The 19,100-nt window shown below is 38.7% G+C and overlaps 2 protein-coding genes across 2 annotated transcripts; both read left to right on the top strand.

Annotated features, from left to right (window-relative positions):
* Window positions 1–273: 273 nt before the first annotated feature.
* On the top strand, window positions 274–3,942 carry LOC110875946. The gene is made up of 3 exons (XM_022124138.1): window positions 274–1,718; window positions 1,855–2,919; window positions 3,018–3,942. Exons 1-3 carry the CDS (start codon window positions 274–276, stop codon window positions 3,940–3,942), a joined length of 3,435 nt encoding a protein of 1,144 aa, XP_021979830.1.
* Window positions 3,943–7,194: 3,252 nt separating this feature from the next.
* Window positions 7,195–7,944, top strand: LOC110875945. The gene has a single exon (XM_022124137.1). It carries the CDS (start codon window positions 7,195–7,197, stop codon window positions 7,942–7,944), a length of 750 nt encoding a protein of 249 aa, XP_021979829.1.
* The last annotated feature ends 11,156 nt before the right edge of the window (window positions 7,945–19,100 follow it).

Raw genomic sequence — 19,100 nt, 5'->3', positions numbered from 1 at the left:
CTAGGCGATTTTGGCGACTATTCTAAAACCCTAGTTTCTTGATTTTCAACCCTAAGTTCGATTGATCTAGGTTAGGTATTGAGGTGTTGTCGATCCTTCTGAGTAAGGTTTCTAGAATTCTACCTTGGTTTCTAATCTTTTGAAGTTGATATTAGGGTTTTCGTTTCTTGCTTTCGGCTAGGGTTTTGTTGCTACAATCGCTGCGGGTGTTGTGTTTTTCTGTTCGTTGATTTGCATGCTTAAGCCATCTGGTTATTTTCTACGTCCTTGGATATGGATGATAATCGTGATGAGGGTTTGGAGAATTTAGGGTTTCAATCGTTCTCGGATAAGTTGCATGAGGATGTCTTTATTTCCTCTAAGGGTCCTATGAATATTCAGGGTTTGCGTGATAAACCGTCTCTGTTTAGTAAGCCATTAAAGATTGATGGGAATCCATTGCTTCCCCATAGGGGCGTGGTGCAGAAAGATCCTAAGATCATAAACGTTATTGATGAGTTACAGAAAATCACAGTTCCAGTTCAGCCTGCGCCTAGTCAGAATGATCAGCATGCTGAGCCGTCAATGCCAGTTTCCTATGCAGATAAACTTCGGTCTTCCATCCGGAACAAGAGAGAGATTAACTTCAGACTTATGAAGCCGCTGGAAACAAGAGAGGACGCGGATGTGGTTATTCCGAAAGACGTGGTCAAGAAGGCTCAGGATAAACTTGAGAATGTGCTGTACGACTATTTCTTGGGCAATAGGCTGCCGTTTCCGGTTGTGGAATATTATGCAAAGAATGTTTGGGCGAAGTTTGGGTTCACAAAACTCATGATGAATGCGGGTGGCTTTTTCTTTTTCAAGTTCGACACCAAAGAAGGTATGTTAAGTGTGTTAGAAGGTGGACCTTGGCTTATAAGGAAAATTCCATTATTCTTGAATATTTGGACTCCCTCGGTAAGCTTGAAAAAGGATGGGATTAAAACGGTGCCTGTGTGGATTAAGTTACATAATGTTCCTCTTGCTGTTTATACTGATGAGGGTCTAAGTTTATTAGCGTCGAAGCTTGGGATTCCAAAAAGACTTGATGCCTACACGGCTGATATGTGTGCTGAAAATTGGGGCAGAACGAGCTTTGCTCGAGCAATGATAGAGATATCGGCAGATAATGAATTGAAAGATCACATTGTTCTTGCTATCCCTAAGTTGGATGAAGAAGGTTATCTGATGGAAAAAGTGGACATTGAATATGAATGGAAACCTCATAGGTGTGCGGCTTGTTGTTTATTTGGTCATTCGGATGCTAAGTGTCCTAAATCTGCTACTATGAAGCCTAAACAAGTTACAACCGATGATGAGGGGTTTGTAACCGATACAAGGAAAGTTGCAAGGCACGGATTTCCTCAAAAGAAGCAAAAGGCTAAAGTTTTTTATAGACAAAAGAGCAGCCATGCGTGTTCGGGGCCATCTGGTACAAAGAGTGTTGAAGGGGAACGGCACTTGGATAAGGCAAGTCAAGGAGTTAACAATAGTAATCTGAATTTAAGGAACTCTTTTTCGGTTCTGGATAGAATGGCTGATGGGGATCCAAGTACGAGTAATAGTAAGGAGGATAGTTCATTAGTTGATGAATTTGTAAAGCAAAACACAACTGAGACTTCAGAATTTATGTGTGCTGGTACTAGTGACAAAAAATCTGAGGGGGCAAGCACTCCCGGTCAACCTGGTGTCCATGGGTAGCATAGGAGTCTGGAATATAAGGGGATTGAACCTTCCCCTGAAACAAAGAGAGGTTCGGCAACTTGTATCTGAAAATCGGCTCCAGGTGTGTTCTGTATTGGAATCTCATGTTAATGTTAATAATCTTGATAGGATCTGTAAAGGGGTGTTTAGATTATGGGATTGGACCTCAAACGGTAGCTGCTGTTCTAGAGGTACTCGGATCATTGTTGGTTGGAATAAGGATTTGTTGGATCTTGTGGTGATAGCCCAATCGGACCAGGTTTTACATGTGCAAATTCGTATAAAATCGGATAATAAAGTTCTTTTCTGCTCGTTTGTTTATGCTGAAAACAAATACCAAGATAGAAGGGCTCTTTGGGATGACCTATGCAAGCACAAGTGTTTCATTCAAGATAGACCATGGGTGGTGTTAGGAGACTTTAATTTGGCTCTTTCAATGGATGATTCCTTAGTTGGGCCATCTTCTATTCCGCCAGGGATGAGGGAGTTTTATGATTGTGTGCAACATAATCAACTCTCGGATGTTAAAAGTCATGGGTTGCGGTACACATGGAACCAAAAGCCGAAAAATGGTATAGGGGTGTTAAAGAAAATTGACAGAGTTATAAGTAACACTCAGTTCCTTGATCTGTTTCCAGATGCTTATGCCCTTTTCCATCCCTATCGGGTCTCAGACCATTCGCCATGCATTCTTCATTTGTCGCCGTTCAAGCATAACCAGCCTAAACCTTTCAAGTTTGCTAATTTTTTAGCAAATAAGGAGGGTTTTATTCCTTGTGTTGCCAAGGAGTGGGCAAAGGTGATCCCGGGTAAAACTATGTTCTCGGTGGTTAAGAAGTTGTCGGCTCTCAAGTCTCCGTTGAGACGTCTTCTGTTTGTTCAGGGTAATCTGCGCAACCGAGTTAAGGAGCTTAGAGAGAAGTTGGATGCTATCCAAAAGGCTATAGATGTCAACCCGTTGGACCTGGCTCTTCGAGAATCTGAAGCTAGATGCATTCAGGAATTCAACACCGTGTCTTATGACGAGGAATGTTTTCTAAAGCAAAAATCCAAGGCAGAATGGCTAGCAGCAGGAGACTCGAATACGAAGTTGTTTCATAATTGTGTTAAAATGAGGAATGCATGTAATAAGATTCATAGTATTCAAGATGTTCTGGGAACTGGTTTCATGGGAATGATGTTTTTGGTGTCTGGGTAGCGCACTATTCGGATTTTTTGGGTACCCATGACCAAGTCACCAAGCTGGTGAATCATGATTTATTTGCTAACGTTCTTGACACGAATGTTGCTAGCCATATGATTCGGCAGGTTACTCGGGAAGAGGTTAAAAGTGCTATGTTCTCCATAGGTGAAAACAAAGCCCCGGGGCCGGATGGATACACTTCGGCGTTCTTCAAAAACTCTTGGGATATTGTGGGTGATGAAGTTACGAAAGCAGTTCTGGATTTTTTTGATAATGGTAAGATGCTTCAACAAATTAATCATACTATCATTGCACTGGTGCCGAAAAATCCTTCCCCTAATTCAGTGACCGATTATAGGCCGATATCTTGCTGCAACGTTATTTATAAGTGTATTAGCAAAATTCTCACTGACAGAATTAAAGGGAGTTTGGATTATTTAGTTGACATTAATCAGTCTGCCTTTGTCCCGGGTAGGAAAATCACAGATAACATTCTTCTTACTCAGGAGCTTATGCACAATTATCACCTAAACATAGGGCCGCCCAGGTGTGCGTTTAAAATTGATATACAAAAGGCTTATGATACGGTGAGCTGGTCATTTCTTGAGGATGTTCTGCATGCGTTTGGGTTTCATCAGAAGATGGTTAAATGGATCATGGTTTGTGTTACGAATGTCTCCTATTCGCTGAGCATTAATGGCAACCTGTATGGATATTTTAAGGGTAAAAGAGGGCTCAGGCAGGGTGACCCTATATCCCCTTATTTATTTACACTTGTTATGGAGGTTCTCACGTTGCTGTTGAAGAAGGTTGCCTACTCTAGTAATGCGTTTCGGTTTCATCTTTATTGCAAAAAACAAAAGATTATTAATGTTTCGTTCGCTGATGATCTATTTTTATTTGCTAATGGTGATGTGGCGTCGGTTAGAATTCTTAGAGACACTCTTCAGAGGTTCACAAGTGTGTCGGGTTTAGTTCCAAGTCTTCCGAAGAGTACCGTTTACTTTGGTAATGTTCCCCGTCTCATTAAATAGGAAATCCTTCATATTATGCCTTTCCAAGAGGGATCTCTCCCGGTTCGCTATTTGGGAGTGCCTCTAATATCAACGAAGCTCGCTTATAAAGACTGCAGAATTTTAGTTGATAAAATGGGAAAGAAGATTGATAACTGGATGACGAGATCTTTATCCTTTGCGGGTAGACTTCAGTTGGTAAACTCTGTTCTATCTGCAATGCATATTTATTGGGCGACTGTTTTTATGTTACCCACTAAAATTGTTAATGATCTTGAACGATGTATGCGTGCTTTCCTTTGGTCTGGTACTAACCAGTCGTCGGTTAAGGCTAAAGTGGCTTGGAAGGTTGTCTGCTTACCCAAGTATGAGGGGGGATTGGGTGTTAGATGTATTTCTGATGTCAACAAAGCGCTTCTATCCACGCATATCTGGAGTATCCTTAATAACAGAAAATCGCTTTGGGTTCAGTGGATCCACATGTATAAGCTGAAAGGTAGAAGTTTTTGGGAGGTCCCGAGCCGTGGTCGTATGACTTGGGGTTGGAGGAAGCTTCTCGCAATTCGCAACTTAATCCGTCCTCATTTGTGGTCTTCTATTGGCAATGGGGCTCAAACAAACATATGGAGTGATATGTGGTGTAATCAATGTCCGTTGAGTAGTTTTATTAGTCCGAGAAGTATCTCTAATGCTGGTTTTCATCTTCAGATGGCACGCGAAGCGCATGCGGAACGGGCACGTTCGGTTGCTGAGTTGGTTTCGCATAGTGGGGAATGGAAATGGCCTATTGCTTGGTATGATTTATTCCCAGTTCTAATTAATATACCGGTTCCTACTTTTCTTGATAGGCAGGATCGGCTGATATGGAAGGATCTTGATGGCAATTCTCGCCACTTCTCTTCTTGGGAGGTTTGGAATAATATTCGGCATCATGAAAACTTAGTGTCATGGGTTAATATGGTTTGGTTCAAACATTGCATTCCAAGGCACTCGTTTCATTTGTGGCTTGTCCTTAGGAATAAGTTGAAGACGCAAGATAGATTGTCGGTTTGGGAGGCAGGAAGTGCTACCAATTTAAACCTCATGTGCTGCCCGTTGTGTTACCATGATAGAGATTCAAGGAATCATCTATTCATTGAATGCTCGTTTGCTGTGAAGGTTTGGGATAATGTTAAGGCGTGGACAAATATGGAAAGTGTTAGTGGTACTTGGGCCGAAATTATGTCTTGGATGAATCAGAACTCGAACATGCAGCTGCCAGAAAATATTATTAGCCGCTTGGTATTATCAGCTGCTTCTTATTTTGTCTGGCAGGAAAGAAATAATAGGCTCTTCTCTAAAAACCAGCGCTCGGAGATGGTGATTGCACGTGAGATCACTAGAACGGTTAGACTGCGTCTATTGTCATTCAAATTCAAGTAGAGACCTGGTATTCAAAGATTACTTGACAAATGGCAGCTTCCTAGTGGAAATGTGGTTATCGACCCAGGCTGAAAAGTAGAGTCTTGTCTTTATTTTGATGCTCTGTTGAGCTGAGTTGTTTAGTTGGCTGTTGTTTTTGGTTTTGTTGGTTTGGCTGTTTTGTTCTTTCCTTGCTATGCCAAGGTTTTGGTGTGTAACATTTCAGTTGCACAAATTGTGCTTTTTTGATTTATAAAATTCACCGGGGTAACCCTTTACCCAAAAAAAAAACAATCACACATATGCACATACATCAATGATCATCAAATAAGCATGTATAGTAATAATGAAAGCATGTAGTCATCCTAGTCTTCCCAGACTATCCCACCCAGCCTCTTAGACTAAACTCCCTAGTCTCTCAGACTAAAACCTTCCCAGTTTCTCAAACTGACTACCCAGTCTCTAAGACTCAATTTCCCCTAGTCTCTAAGACTCAATTTCCCCAGTCTCTAAGACTAAATTTCCCCAGTCTCTAAGACTAAACCTCCCTCAGTCTCTAAGACTGAACCTCCCCAGCCTCTAAGACTGAACCTCCCCAGCCTCTAAGGCTGAACCTCCCCAGCCTCTGAGACTGAATCTCCCCAGCCTCTAATACTGAACCTCCCCAGCCTCTAAGACTGAATTATAAATATAAGTTTTGGAATGTGTATTTGTGCCTTTTGTTTGTACAAATGTTTGTTACCTGGATCTGGACGTTTTAGTGTATGCAATGTAAAAATGTTTTCGTGAGAGCCCTAGTGATCGTAGTCTAGACTTGAGAATGAATCCTAGTTCACTATAATCGAAGCTCTGATACCAAGCTGTCACACCGTGACTTTTGCGGAAGCGTGGTTAATTTGGTGTGACTTCTTAATACCATAGCATTCAATCATAACAACGCTATATGATAAAAAAACATGAGATGTTCATCCATTAATAAAGTTTAGAAAATACCACAACATACTTGTCTTGAAAACATCGACAACAAAATAAGTTACAAACCATAACATGTTCAACTGAGTTCATAAAGACTCCACAAAAGACTTTAAATAAAACCCGAGTTTAGAAACATGTATCCCGTCCAGGATTAGGATATACCCCCTAAACTCAACACCCATGGATAACATCTCTTATTTCATGACCCAGCTTGAAGACACATGCATACCCTGCCAGATCCACTGGTTCCCTGAAATACATGTAATTTGAAAAACATCAACAAAAGTTGAGCGAGTTCATGTGTATGTCTGTGTGTATAAACCTTTAAAGTATGTCTGTATGAATGTATGTCCCTGGTATGTAGCAATAAGGAAAAAAAACAGATCACCAATGGGTTGCAAAGCCAATGGTATGTGTGAAATGGTGTAGGAAGACTCAAACCTAGCAGATTTGTTACCGGACCTCCGGCTAGAAGACATAGTCACCCTATGGGCCACCCTGATCCCCATGGGTGTGGGCTCGCTACACCGAAATAGATCTATCACTCATGTCCCTCGTTTCTACTACGAGGATTAATTGCCTTAAGTTTTGTACCCACCTTTCACATGATCTAGCAGTAAACCCTCCTTAAGCTAATCATACCATGTATAAAACATTTGTAATAATCGTAACATGTATTTCACCCCCGAAGTATAAAACTGCAAGGATACGTCCTCATGTAGCTGGAGCTGGAGAAAGATTCTCCAATTGCGTTCGTTGGTTAAGGATCATATATGGTCGTCGTTAGGTGCTGGCACCTCCATATCAGCCTGGTATGACTCGTGGTGTCACCTCGGGCCTCTTTCAGCTTTTCTTTCGCCTAGAGCTATATCTAATGCAGGCTTTCGTCTGGATGCTATGGTTGCGGATATTTTTAGAGATAACTCTTGGGCATGGCCGTCTAGTTGGAGGGATTTGTTTCCGGCTATTAATCAGCTTGACCATATAAGGCCGGATCAAAACAAACAAGATCGCTTGTTATGGAAGGATGGAGACAAATTGATAGATTATTCGTCGGCTACGGTTTGGGACACTATTCGGGTTAGGGAGCAGGAAATTAATTGGGTTTCTATTGTTTGGTTTCCGCAATGCATCCCTAGGCATGCTTTCTTGGTGTGGCTTATAATGCGTCGGAAACTTTTGACTCGAGATAAAATTCTAAAGTGGGATTTTTCTAGGAGGAAGAACATGAATATGATGTGCTGTCTTTTATGCTATGCTGATGTCGATTCTCATGACCATCTTTTCTTTGAATGTAAGTTCTCAGAGCAAGTGTGGAAGTCGGTTCGTGACAAGACAGATATGGTTGATGTGGACCCTAAATGGGTTTCGATTATCGGCTGGTTGATGACGAGAATCCGCTCGAAGAAGGCTTCTTTTTATGTGGCTCGGCTGCTTGTTGGTGCAACTGCCTACACTATTTGGCAAGAACGTAACGCTAGGCTTTTTAAAAATCAAACTCGCCCACCGGAAGCAATCTGTGAAGTAATCTTAAAGACTGTTCGATATAAGCTGATGGGCGTGAAGTTCAAACCGTGTGCAAATGTTAAGTCTTTGCTTGGGAAATGGGGGATTGATGATGCTGCTATGATCGATGATGGAGGCTGATTAAAGCTTGCTTTGTGTTTTGTTTTTTAGCTCTAGATGATAGTCTAGTCGAGTTGTATTTGGTTTTTTGTTGATTTGCTGTGGTCTACGCTCTTGAGGCATGTCTCTTGAGTGAACTAGTGTGGATGTTCCCCCACTACTTGTTTTATCTGCTTGTGAATATATAAAATCACCGGGGTAACCCTTTACCCAAAAAAAAAAAATTTCCACAGCTAACACGACTACCTACAGTGTACTAACGTTTATTAGACGAACGGGCCGTGCCTTGGCTTAGAGTTTAACGTTTTTGAGTTGCGTTTCTTATGTTCCCAATATTATTCCAAGTTATAATTATTTGTTAAAATAATAATTATTTTAACTTTAAATTATATTTAATGTTTGGAATAATTGTCAAATCAATATTTTTCGTATTAATACTTCTCAAGTATTTAATTTCGTATTTTCCTTCCCAAGGATGGGGGTATCTTATACATGTATTTCTCGTATTCTCGTATTTGTATTCACAAAATAATATATTTCTAAAACAATATACTTTAGAAAATATATATAACTTATTTGTCAAAAATAATGTATCCCAAGAAAATATATATTTTTCCCAAAAATCATATATCTTCTAAATATACTAGAAAAATATATTTTTATCTCCCAAAAATAATATATTTTCTTTTTGTCGAAAATATGATATAACTTGTCGATATGTACAAAAATCATATTTTCACTCCTTTCGTTTCCAAAAAAATATTTACCAAAAATATATTGTAACGGTATTTCCCGGAATATTTTGTAAGTTACGTTTTAGCGTTTGGTTTCACAATATCAAGTACGTAACTTATATATTTATTTCGTGTAATTTTTGGTATTATTTTGGAATTGTAAATTCCATGGTATTTGTTAAGTTATATTATTTTACCCTAAAATAATATACCTATTCCACAAAGTATACAAATATTCACACAAGTGTCTTTAATATAAAATATATATTCTAAATATATACTTATCCATTTTTATTTACAAAACCAACCTCCGATACTTTGTATTTTTGTAACAAAACCTATGGCAAAGTTTACATGGGAAACCAAAGTTTAAAACATACTTGTAAATACTTGCCTAGAAAATATTTTCTAAGTGTTTGTATTTTTAGAATATTTCGCCATAGTTTCCCCTAAAAATGGAGGTGTCCATGCTATTTAGCATATCATTTTCTTTTCAAAATCAACACACAATGATCAACAGTCAACCCTAAACAATATTATACTTACTAAGTGCAAAAACTATTCCATTTACAATACAACATGAACTTGATCTTTCACAAAAACACGTAGTAACTTGGTAATGTGTTTAGTAGCCTTAGTTACCCTCCTAAATATATTTACTACTTGGTAAACTTCATTCTTGGAATTTTTATATGTTTACAACTTGTAAACATATTTCACAAAAATGTTATTTATTAGATCTTTTTGTTTCAAAAGTATTTCTACACTTATTTTATCACTAAAAATAGTATAGGTTTAATAAAAACCATGATCTTTCAAAAATCATCTTTTTAAACTTGGTTCTTTTAGAAGAATCATTCATAAATCTTGGATCTATAAGTTCACTAGTTACTTTGATCATTGTTTTACAAGAAATCATTTTTATCCATCAAGTTCATGTCTTCACAAGAAGATGATCATCATATGTTATTACATGATCATCCTCCCACTTGCTAGATTATGTGTTTAATCACCATCTAGCAAGTTCCATGTGATGATTAACATCATCATCTCTAGTAACAACAATCAAACATCATACATGCACTAAACAACATCATTTCAACAAGATTTCATCATATTTCCTCTTATGTTTCAAGATTCAAGTGTATGTCTTTTAGTGTTCTTGTGTTAACCAACATACTACAACCTTTAACTACTAAAAATATGAAGTAACAAGTGTTAAAAAGGATCTTACTACTAGCATCAAGCTCGGGAAGAACAATGATGAAAATGGAGTGGATAAAAGCAAGCAAAGGAGGTCCTTCAAGATCCGAGTCCACCAAACCTTCTAATACGGCTTCTTACACCTTGAGTACACTTGAGAATGGATGAACTTGGAAAAAAAATGGTGATGGTGGGGAGGGGATTCTCGGCCGTGAGCTTTAGGGGAGGAGAAGAGAGGTAAGGTGTTGTAAAGATGATGATGATCAAGACTACTTATAACCATACTTCTCTAATATCCAATGGGTTTAGTGTCTTGAAAGTACATTACAAATCTTGCCACAATCTTTGTGAATCCAAGGAATATCATAAGTAATCTTGTGAGATTTTTGGAGGTGGGGCCTTACTTGGGCCGTAAAATTATATGGGGGGAGGGGGTCCATGTGTAAATTTGATGGTAAGAAGATAATTAGTGGAAGTTAAGTGTAAAAGTCTAGTGTTTTAAGTGTATCTTGCATTGTATAATATGTTAGGCTGTTCGGGGACCATAACTTGCCAAGAAAAAGTAAAACAATGCTTCTAGCAATATTTTGGTGTTCCGGGTAATGTCCGGTTGTTCGGTTAGATACCGGTTTGTTAAAGTGTCAAGTTATTCCGTTTAGTGTTCTTTAAGTACCCTTTTGCGACACTTTTAATTCCTGACACTTAGGAAAGCATACAGGACCATTTTGCCATATTTTTGCATGTTACTAGCATGTTAAAATGCTGATTTTTGCTGATTAGTGAAGAATTCTGCACTTTAAGTGGGTGTTAGGCACTTTCCGGCACTTAAACTATCACCTAGTGACACAGTTTTATGGTCCTTACTTCCCTACACTCCATACTAGTGTAGTACCTTGTCTCTGGCCCTTACGGGGTCTCAAAACACTGTCTGTCTATGCACTGACATTGTCAGCATGTTTCTAAGTTATCCGCTAACTGTGCTAACTGTGCTTTGTGCATCATGTATGTCACTAAGGTTTGTATGTGATAAATGGTGTGACAGTATCAAATGTGATGCACATGTATGTATGATACAGAAATCAGAAAACAGTTTATATCATCAGTTGTTATCAAGCACAGTCAATAAGCATTAATCATAATTAATTAATTGTACGGATACCTGTAATTATGAGGGTTGTCACATAAATAGATCGTATCATAGAAGATTTGTAAATAATTTCCTCTAATTTTCTATGAACTACAACAAAGATTGGTAGAATTGGCCCTTAGAGATCCACTCACCACTAGAGTAAAGGTAGTAGAAAGAACAGATGACGAAGGTAATGAAACTGGCCTTCTTTTATTACAAGTTTTTCTTCCTACACAGTTAAATGATGATAAAATAGTTCAATTCTACCACCATGGTATGATTGACTATATGGAAATCAGATTAAACAGCAAGACAGAATAACCTCTTAATCGTTTTGGAGAGAAATTTATTCAGACAGCAGGAAACATTACTACACACAACTTCCAACCTACAATCGGATGTAAGTTTTTGCCTCATTTCCTTATGTCGACTCCAACACATACAGACCAACAAGAAAACGAGTTTTTTATTGATCATCATATTTCTACAAACACCTACCTAGAACGCCTGGCAGTAACTACTGGTATAAACTTTGCAAATATGCCATGGCTAAAAACAAATCATAAAACTCTAGAAATTATACCACATGTTTAGCCACAAGTTGAAATAGGGTCACTAGACAAGTTTATTGAAAAGTGTCAACAAACCCTAGATTTACTAACTATCTAAACTCTCTCTCTAGCCGGCGATCCTGGTTCCCCACGCAAACCCTAATGTTTTCCTCGTAATCTTTGCGTTCAACAGGTTTGTTCTTAGTGATTTTGATCGTTCAGATCTCTAAAACGTATTCTGTTACCGTTTGGATTCGATCTAATATTAGGGTTTCTGTTTCCTCTTTCATTCGCCATTAACCTGCCGCCGTATTTGATTATGGGGTAGGGTTTCTACTAGATAAGGGTTTTTTTCGTTGTACTTTGGTCCGTTGCTTGCTTGTTTGGTGTTGTTTATTGGAGAGAGTTTGTGTTCAGCCGTATGGATGATCTCAAGAATCCTGGGGGTTATCCACATGATGTTCGTTCTAAATCTGATTTCTCTTTTGATAGCTTGGAGAATCGGGTGATAGATGTTGATGGTAATACACTGATGCCTCGAAGAGGATCAGTCCTGATGTCGCAAAAGGATCCCAAGGGAATTAATATCATTGACGAATTGTCGAAGTTTTCTGTCCCAATCAATACCGGAAAGCAACAGCCGGTTTCTAGGGTTTCTGATAGGGTCGGTTTGAATCAACCTAGCATGAGATATGCGCCAAGGTCAGAATTTGATGCTCCTTCATTGGCTGATCAAGGGAACAATCCTCTATCATTTGCCAAAGTAGTAAACAACACTAAGGAGACGGTAAAGGTCAATTTTAGGGCGATGGAATCTACCGAGGCTATTGATGGAGCTGATGTTGTTATTCCGTTGTCGTCAGTTAAACAAGTCACGGACAGGTATGTGAACACTCTTATGGGTACTTCTTGGGTAAACGTCTAGCTTTTCCTGTGGTGGATTATTTTGCTAAGAACAACTGGGCTAAGTACGGTTTGTCTAGACTAATGATGAATGCGAATGGATTCTTTTTCTTTAAGTTCAAAACAAAGGAAGGGATGGAAAAAATGGTAGAGGATGGGCCATGGATGATAAGAAATGTTCCGATAATTTTGAAGGAGTGGTCGGCTTCTATCAAACTTGAAAAAGAGGATATTAAAGCTATTCCAGTTTGGGTTAAGATGCATGATGTGCCGTTAGCGGCATATACCGAGGATGGTCTTAGTTTGGTTGCTTCTAAGATAGGGGTGCCTAAGATGTTGGATTCGTATACTGCCACGATGTGTGCTGAATCATGGGGAAGAAGTAGTTATGCTAGAGCTCTAATTGAAGTACATGCGGGGGCTGACTTAAAAAGAAGTGTCACTATTGCAATTCCATCTTTAGATGGTAATGGTTATTCTAAGGTGGAAGTCAAAATTGAATATGATTGGGAGCCTTTAAGGTGTTCTTCTTGCTGTGTATTTGGTCATGATGATAGTTCGTGCCCAAAGAACCCTCAGGTTGTTCCAAATGGGGATTCTGGAAAGAATGGTGATGATTTTCAGGTTGTGGGAGCTAAAAAGAAGAAAGCTAACAACCAAGGTCTACACATGAAAAATCAGAAACCTAAGTTTGTTTATAGACCAGTTATCAATCCTAAACCAAAACCGCCTTTGAGGAGTTCGAACCGGGTTTCAACATCAAACCCGTTTGATGCCCTTAAGGACGATGATGGTGATCAGGAAGGTACCACTGTGGGGCGAATAGAGAAGAAGGAGAAACAGTCGAGTGACAGGCAGGATTCGGATGAAGAGGAGGTCGTTGAAGTCTACAATGAAACTAGTGAATTTATGACCTCGGGTTCTCATCCTTTTTCTTCGAAAGCAGGGGCAAGCACCTCTTCCACAAAATTCTCAAATGGATAGGCTGTTATTGGTTCGTTTGAAGGGGTTGCCAGTTTGTGGCAGCTTTATCTTTGATGATGGCGGTTGAGGATTTTGTTTTTTGTTTTGCATTGTTTTGTCTACTAGATCTCTTTCATGATGTATAGTAGACTAGGTTATGGGGTGTCATAGATACTTTGTTTTGCTTTGTCTTACATATATGGGGCATGTCCTATATATGAACTAGTGTGGTACTCATCCTCACTACTTGTACTTATTTGCGGTTGAATTTAATAGAATCACCGGGTAACCCTTTACCCAAAAAACCCTAGATTTACTAGAACATTTTCGTTGGGAGCAATTCAAACTTCTAGGAGAGGGACATTATATACAAATATATGCTAAACAAAATTGGAGAATGCTTTTACCATTTGGAGGTGAAAATGATATTCTAAAATTAAAACATATTGTAAACCTAGAAACATCCGATGATGAAAATGATGATTCAGGAACACCACAGCATATCGACAACACACTCAGAGATTTCTGAAAAAGATGACATAAGCAACGAAATCAAGGGAGAAGTGTACACAACAACAGAAAAGAGAAAGGTTCTAGATAGCTATAATTTCTACAAAGCACATGCATTCTGGTAGTCTGAGCACATGCAGGAGACAAAGAATCTCTTATTGTATATAATTTTTTTGTCTTTTTCCTTTTTAAATTGTATTTGTTTCTTTTTCTGACATTAGAGTGCATTGTATAGTGGTGCATTATTAGTATAGTCCTTCTTTCTTGCCTATATAAGGGCAGAGATTTCAGTTGTAAATATCATCCTGGAGAATTCAGTAAAACTTCTGGCATTCTCAATCATCCATATGGCACACTAAATTTCTCTCCGATACTCCGTAGCCTAACCTCCTAGTCCCTTAGTTTGTCCATTATTCTTCATATTATATTCCCAAAAAAAACAGTCTTGTTTACCTTTTGTTACTGTTTGCTCAACCCGACGTGCATAAATCTCTAGGTTTGCTCAAGCTTCTGTGTACACATTACTGAGCCATTTTCTCTTTACCCACTGTAAGTAAATTTTTTTATTACCCACCTTTACTTTTATGGTAATTTTTTACTGTTTGCACCAAAAAATTAAAATTTTGTAAAAAAAAAATCTAGCTATGTATCCCTTCTATATAGGGTAGAGTTATTGTAAAAATGGGTTTTTTGTGAGAAGTTTAAGAAGTGGTTTAACCCTTAGATCTTGTAGTTGATGGTTGAGATAAAAAAAGCGCTTAAACTGTAATTATGTTTATTTTTCTTGATTAATTTGGCTAGATTAGGGTAATAGTGTCTTTTTGCTATCAACCTCCATGCACATGCAAGTCCCCCCCCCCCCCCCCGGTCTTTTTTAAACATGAATAACTTTTTATATGTAACTATTTAAAAAAATACACATAATAACGAACATTTTTTATCTTTAATATGAGTACCATATTGCTATACTTATATAGAGAAAAAAATACATTTTAATCGGATATTTTAGTCCATGGTGTTTTATCTATGTTCATACAATAGTGTTTTAACAGTATTGTGATTCAAGGCGTGATGTTTTAAACATCTGGAAACATTGTATTGTGATTCAAGTTAGGGTGTTTTAACATTTGAAATCTAGAAACATTGTATTGTGATTCAAGTAACGATGTTTTAACATTTTGAATAACAACACAATCATTCCCAAATGGTGTTAAAACACTACGACTTTAATAGCAATACAATCATTCCAGATGTTAAATGACTTATTACAATTCAAGTCGTGGTGTTTTTGAAATTTATATGGTGTTTTATACCTGTAAAATAACAAAACACATTCCAGATGTTCAAACACCATGATCAGTTATTGATACGTAAAAAAATAATTATATCCTAAAATAACTCCTAAAGCGATTACAATCTATTTTATAATTAAATTGGTTTTTGAAGTTAATTACATTATCACCTCTCTCTCTCTCTCTAATGGAGAAAAACGGCGACCACCTCTCTGTGACCTAAAATTCGTGATTTCATGCTGATTATGATGATTGTTTGTATGATTAGAGTCTTATGATCTCTAGTTTATCTTTGCAATTCATTATAATTCGTCTTTGGTCCGTTTTTAGGTATTAGGGTTACGTTTTTTCTTCTGTTCTTGGGTTCTTTCCACTTGGCTGCTGCGGTTAATTGGATTCAAGTTTAATCATGTTTGGGTTTACTACAAGAGAGTATCATTGCTGTTTCGCTGAATTCGTCATCTTCTGATTGCATTAGGGTTGACGGCGCCAAGGTTGTTCCGGTTTCGTTTCTGCTTTTTTTGGGTACGGTTGCTAGGGTTTCTTCAATCTGTTTACGGCAGATTGGGAGTACCTAGTGGGTGTTATCCGATTGCTAATAGAAATCGTTTTGGAGGCTGCAAATCTGAGCTAGGGTTTGTCGATATTTTGGTTTCTGGTTGGGTTTGATCGAACTTAAGCTTGACGGCGGCTAGGGTTTATTTGTTCAGTTGTTTAAGTTCGGCTAGGGTTTGTCACGGTTGCTTTTGTTTTCAGCCGGCATACATTATGGGAATGGATGAACTTAACAATTCTGGTGGAAACCAACAGGATACTCGTGGAAAGCCGAGATTATCGTTTGATCAAATTGCTGCACGGTTTCTTGATGTTGATGGGAACACTTTGCAGCCAAAGCGTGGTGTAACGATTGGAACACAAAATGACCCTAAGTCTTCAAACATCATCGATGATCTAACAAGGGTCACAGTTCCGGTTCGCTTGGAAAAACGGGATGTCGGAAAGTCAGACAATTTTTGGGATTACCCTAGCAAGTATACGCCGAAATCAGACTTTTTTGGTGCATCCTTCTCGGCTGACAACAGGGCTGCTCAAGGTAATTCGGGGCCTGCAGATCCTGTTTCCTTTGCTCACATTGTAAAGAATACAAAGGAGAAGGTTAAAGTGAATTTTCGGGCGATGGAGTCTGCCGAGAAAGTTGACGGTGCTGATGTTGTTATTCCTTTGTCGTCGGTTCAACAAGTTACTGATAGGTATGCTAACACTTTGTTTGGATATTTTCTGGGTAAACGGTTGGCATTTCCTGTGGTCGATTACTTTGCTAAGAACAACTGGGCTAAATATGGGCTTTCCCGGCTCATGATGAATGCAAACAGGTTATTTTTCTTTAAGTTTACTTCTAAGGAAGGGATGAATCAAATGCTAGAGGATGGGCCTTGGCTAATCAGAAGTGTTCCCATAATTTTGAAGGAGTGGTCGCCCTCTATCAAGATGGAAAAAGAGGACATTAAAGTGGTTCCAGTTTGGGTCAAGATGCATGATGTGCCATTAGCGGCATTTACTGAGGATGGGCTTAGCTTGGTTGCCTCTATGATTGGGATACCTAAGATGTTGGATACGTATACTGCCTCGATGTGTGCTGAATCTTGGGGAAGGAGCAGCTATGCTAGAGCACTTATTGAAGTGCAAGCGGGGGCTGAGTTAAAAAAGAGTGTTACAGTTGCTATCCCATCTATGGATGGTAGTGGGTATTCAAAGGTGGAGTCAAGGTTGAATATGATTGGGAGCCGCTTAGGTGCTCCTCTTGTTGTGTGTTTGGTCATGACGACAGCTCGTGCCCGAAGAACCCTCAGGTATCTTCTAGTGGAGATGCTGAAAAGAATAATGATGAATTTCAGGTTGTAGGGGCCAAGAAGAAGAAAGTGAACAACCAAGGCATCCATATGAAAAACCAGAAGCCTAAGGTAGTCTACAGGCCAGTCGTCAACCCTAAACCAAAATCGTCCTCAAAGAGTCCGATGCAGAATCAGGTTTCAACGTCTAACCCGTTTGACATTCTGAAGGATGATACTGGTAATCAGGGAGGTACCACTGTGGGTCGAGTGGAGAAGAAACCGTCGAATGACAGGCAGGAATCGGATGAGGAGGAGGTTGAAGAAGTCTACAATGAAACTAGTGCATTTATGACATCGGGCACTCATCCTTTCTCTTCGAAAGCAGGGGCAAGCACCTCTTCTACCAAGTTCTCTAATGGATAGGCTATCTGCTTTTCGTCTGAAGGGGCTGCTGTTTTGTGGCTACTTTATCTTTGATGATGGTGGTTGAGGTTTTTGTTTTGTGGTGTGCATTGTTTGTCTACTAGATGTCGTGTCATGATGTATAGTAGACTAGGTTATGGGGTGTTATAGGTCTTTGGTTTTTGTTTTGATTTACATATATGGGGCATGTCCTGTATATGAACTAGTGTGGAACACATCCTCACTACTTGTACTTAATTGCGGTTGCATTTTAATAGAATCACCGGGGTAACCCTTTACCCAAAAAAAAAAATACATTATCACCCTTAATCCATTAAATTAAATAATGGCACGTGTTGTCTCCATAATATTTCTCTCACTTCTTGCAAACTTCACCATTTTTATAAGAACCTAAACCTATATATATATATATATATATATATATATATCACCTGAATTTGGGTTGGCTTTTCTCAAATTTACATGGTATCTAGCCAAAGCCAATTTGTTTCCTCCCTCACCTTCTACATCGCTAACCCTAATTCTCCCATCGGACATCTCGTTTTCTGCTAAAAGTCTCTATTTCTTCATCGATGGTTGCCACGTCTTCTTCTATATCTGATGGTACCCTCCCTATGGCCGCTATTCTACATATGAGGCATGTTGATGGTTCTTCCTCTCCACCCCCTATTACCACCCTTATTGACGAAAAAGAGGTTACGAACCAAGCATATGTGACCTGGTTGGATAGTGATCGGGTGATACTATAAAGAGGAAGCAATAAAGGTAATTTAATGCTAGCTCCACTTGAAGGTGCTTATAGTCTTGTATCTTCTCCAAGTTTGCAAACTTACTAAAGTGTTGTATTTAGCCATGAGTTATTAAGATAGTGATATTAACTTGTTAAATCTCTGAAGTCTCAAGCCAGCTTTGATACCCCTTGTCATGGAGCCATCGTTTGAGGCCCCGTGTGCGTCGTCGAATACCATGTTATCCATCCCACTTTTGATCATGTGTCACTAGTTTCACCCCTAAGGGGAGTGTCCGTGCAATAGAATACGAGAAGTTCATACACTTCCTGAATACACTCTTAATTAATCAATTGGCACTCCCAACAATATAACAATGTACACATAAAGTAGATGCACTCTTCAAACATTTAGCTTGTAAAACCTTGGTTAACCTATCCAAATATTGACGTTGAGAGTGTAGCCACTTCACACAACCGCTCACTTGTTTTGAGGCTTGTTATGCAGTGATGAGAGTTTTTTTATGGCTTTGTGCAGCGCAATCGAAGGTGATTAGTGTACTAAGTCACACATTACATTAATCAGTTTGCACATATATGTTGTTTAGTGATATGGTAGCTTTTATCATTGTTCATGTAGGTGAATTGGACATTCATAGAGGAGCGAATCTTCACCCGATCATTAAAAGTAACCCTATATCTAGAGGGGGGGGGGTTAGTGCACGGTAAGTAACCCTATATCTAATTCTATTAGTTTTAGGATACTAACATACTTTTCAAGGTATATCTAATTCTATTAGTTTTAGGACACTAACATACTTTTCAAGGTATAAAAGAGTATATTTTGTATTTGATTGACATATTTTATTTAATAAATTAGACGGTTTTATAAGTTTTGTAAAGGATGGGA

This window comes from Helianthus annuus, chromosome 9 (genome assembly GCF_002127325.2).
Source record: "Helianthus annuus cultivar XRQ/B chromosome 9, HanXRQr2.0-SUNRISE, whole genome shotgun sequence".
In the NCBI taxonomy this organism is placed as follows: domain Eukaryota; kingdom Viridiplantae; phylum Streptophyta; class Magnoliopsida; order Asterales; family Asteraceae; genus Helianthus; species Helianthus annuus.
Note: the sequence above shows the minus strand (reverse complement) of the source record. Positions and strands in the feature narration are given on the sequence as shown.

Bases quoted from the DNA above. Each gene is read 5' to 3' on its own strand.
- LOC110875946 (XM_022124138.1), top strand. From the start codon at position 274: ATGGATGATAATCGTGATGAGGGTTTGGAGAATTTAGGGTTTCAATCG. The intron at 1,719-1,854 runs GTAGCATAGGAG...TAATCTTGATAG, and splicing joins GGTCAACCTGGTGTCCATGG to GATCTGTAAAGGGGTGTTTA. The intron at 2,920-3,017 runs GTAGCGCACTAT...GAATGTTGCTAG, and splicing joins ATGATGTTTTTGGTGTCTGG to CCATATGATTCGGCAGGTTA.
- LOC110875945 (XM_022124137.1), top strand. From the start codon at position 7,195: ATGGTTGCGGATATTTTTAGAGATAACTCTTGGGCATGGCCGTCTAGT.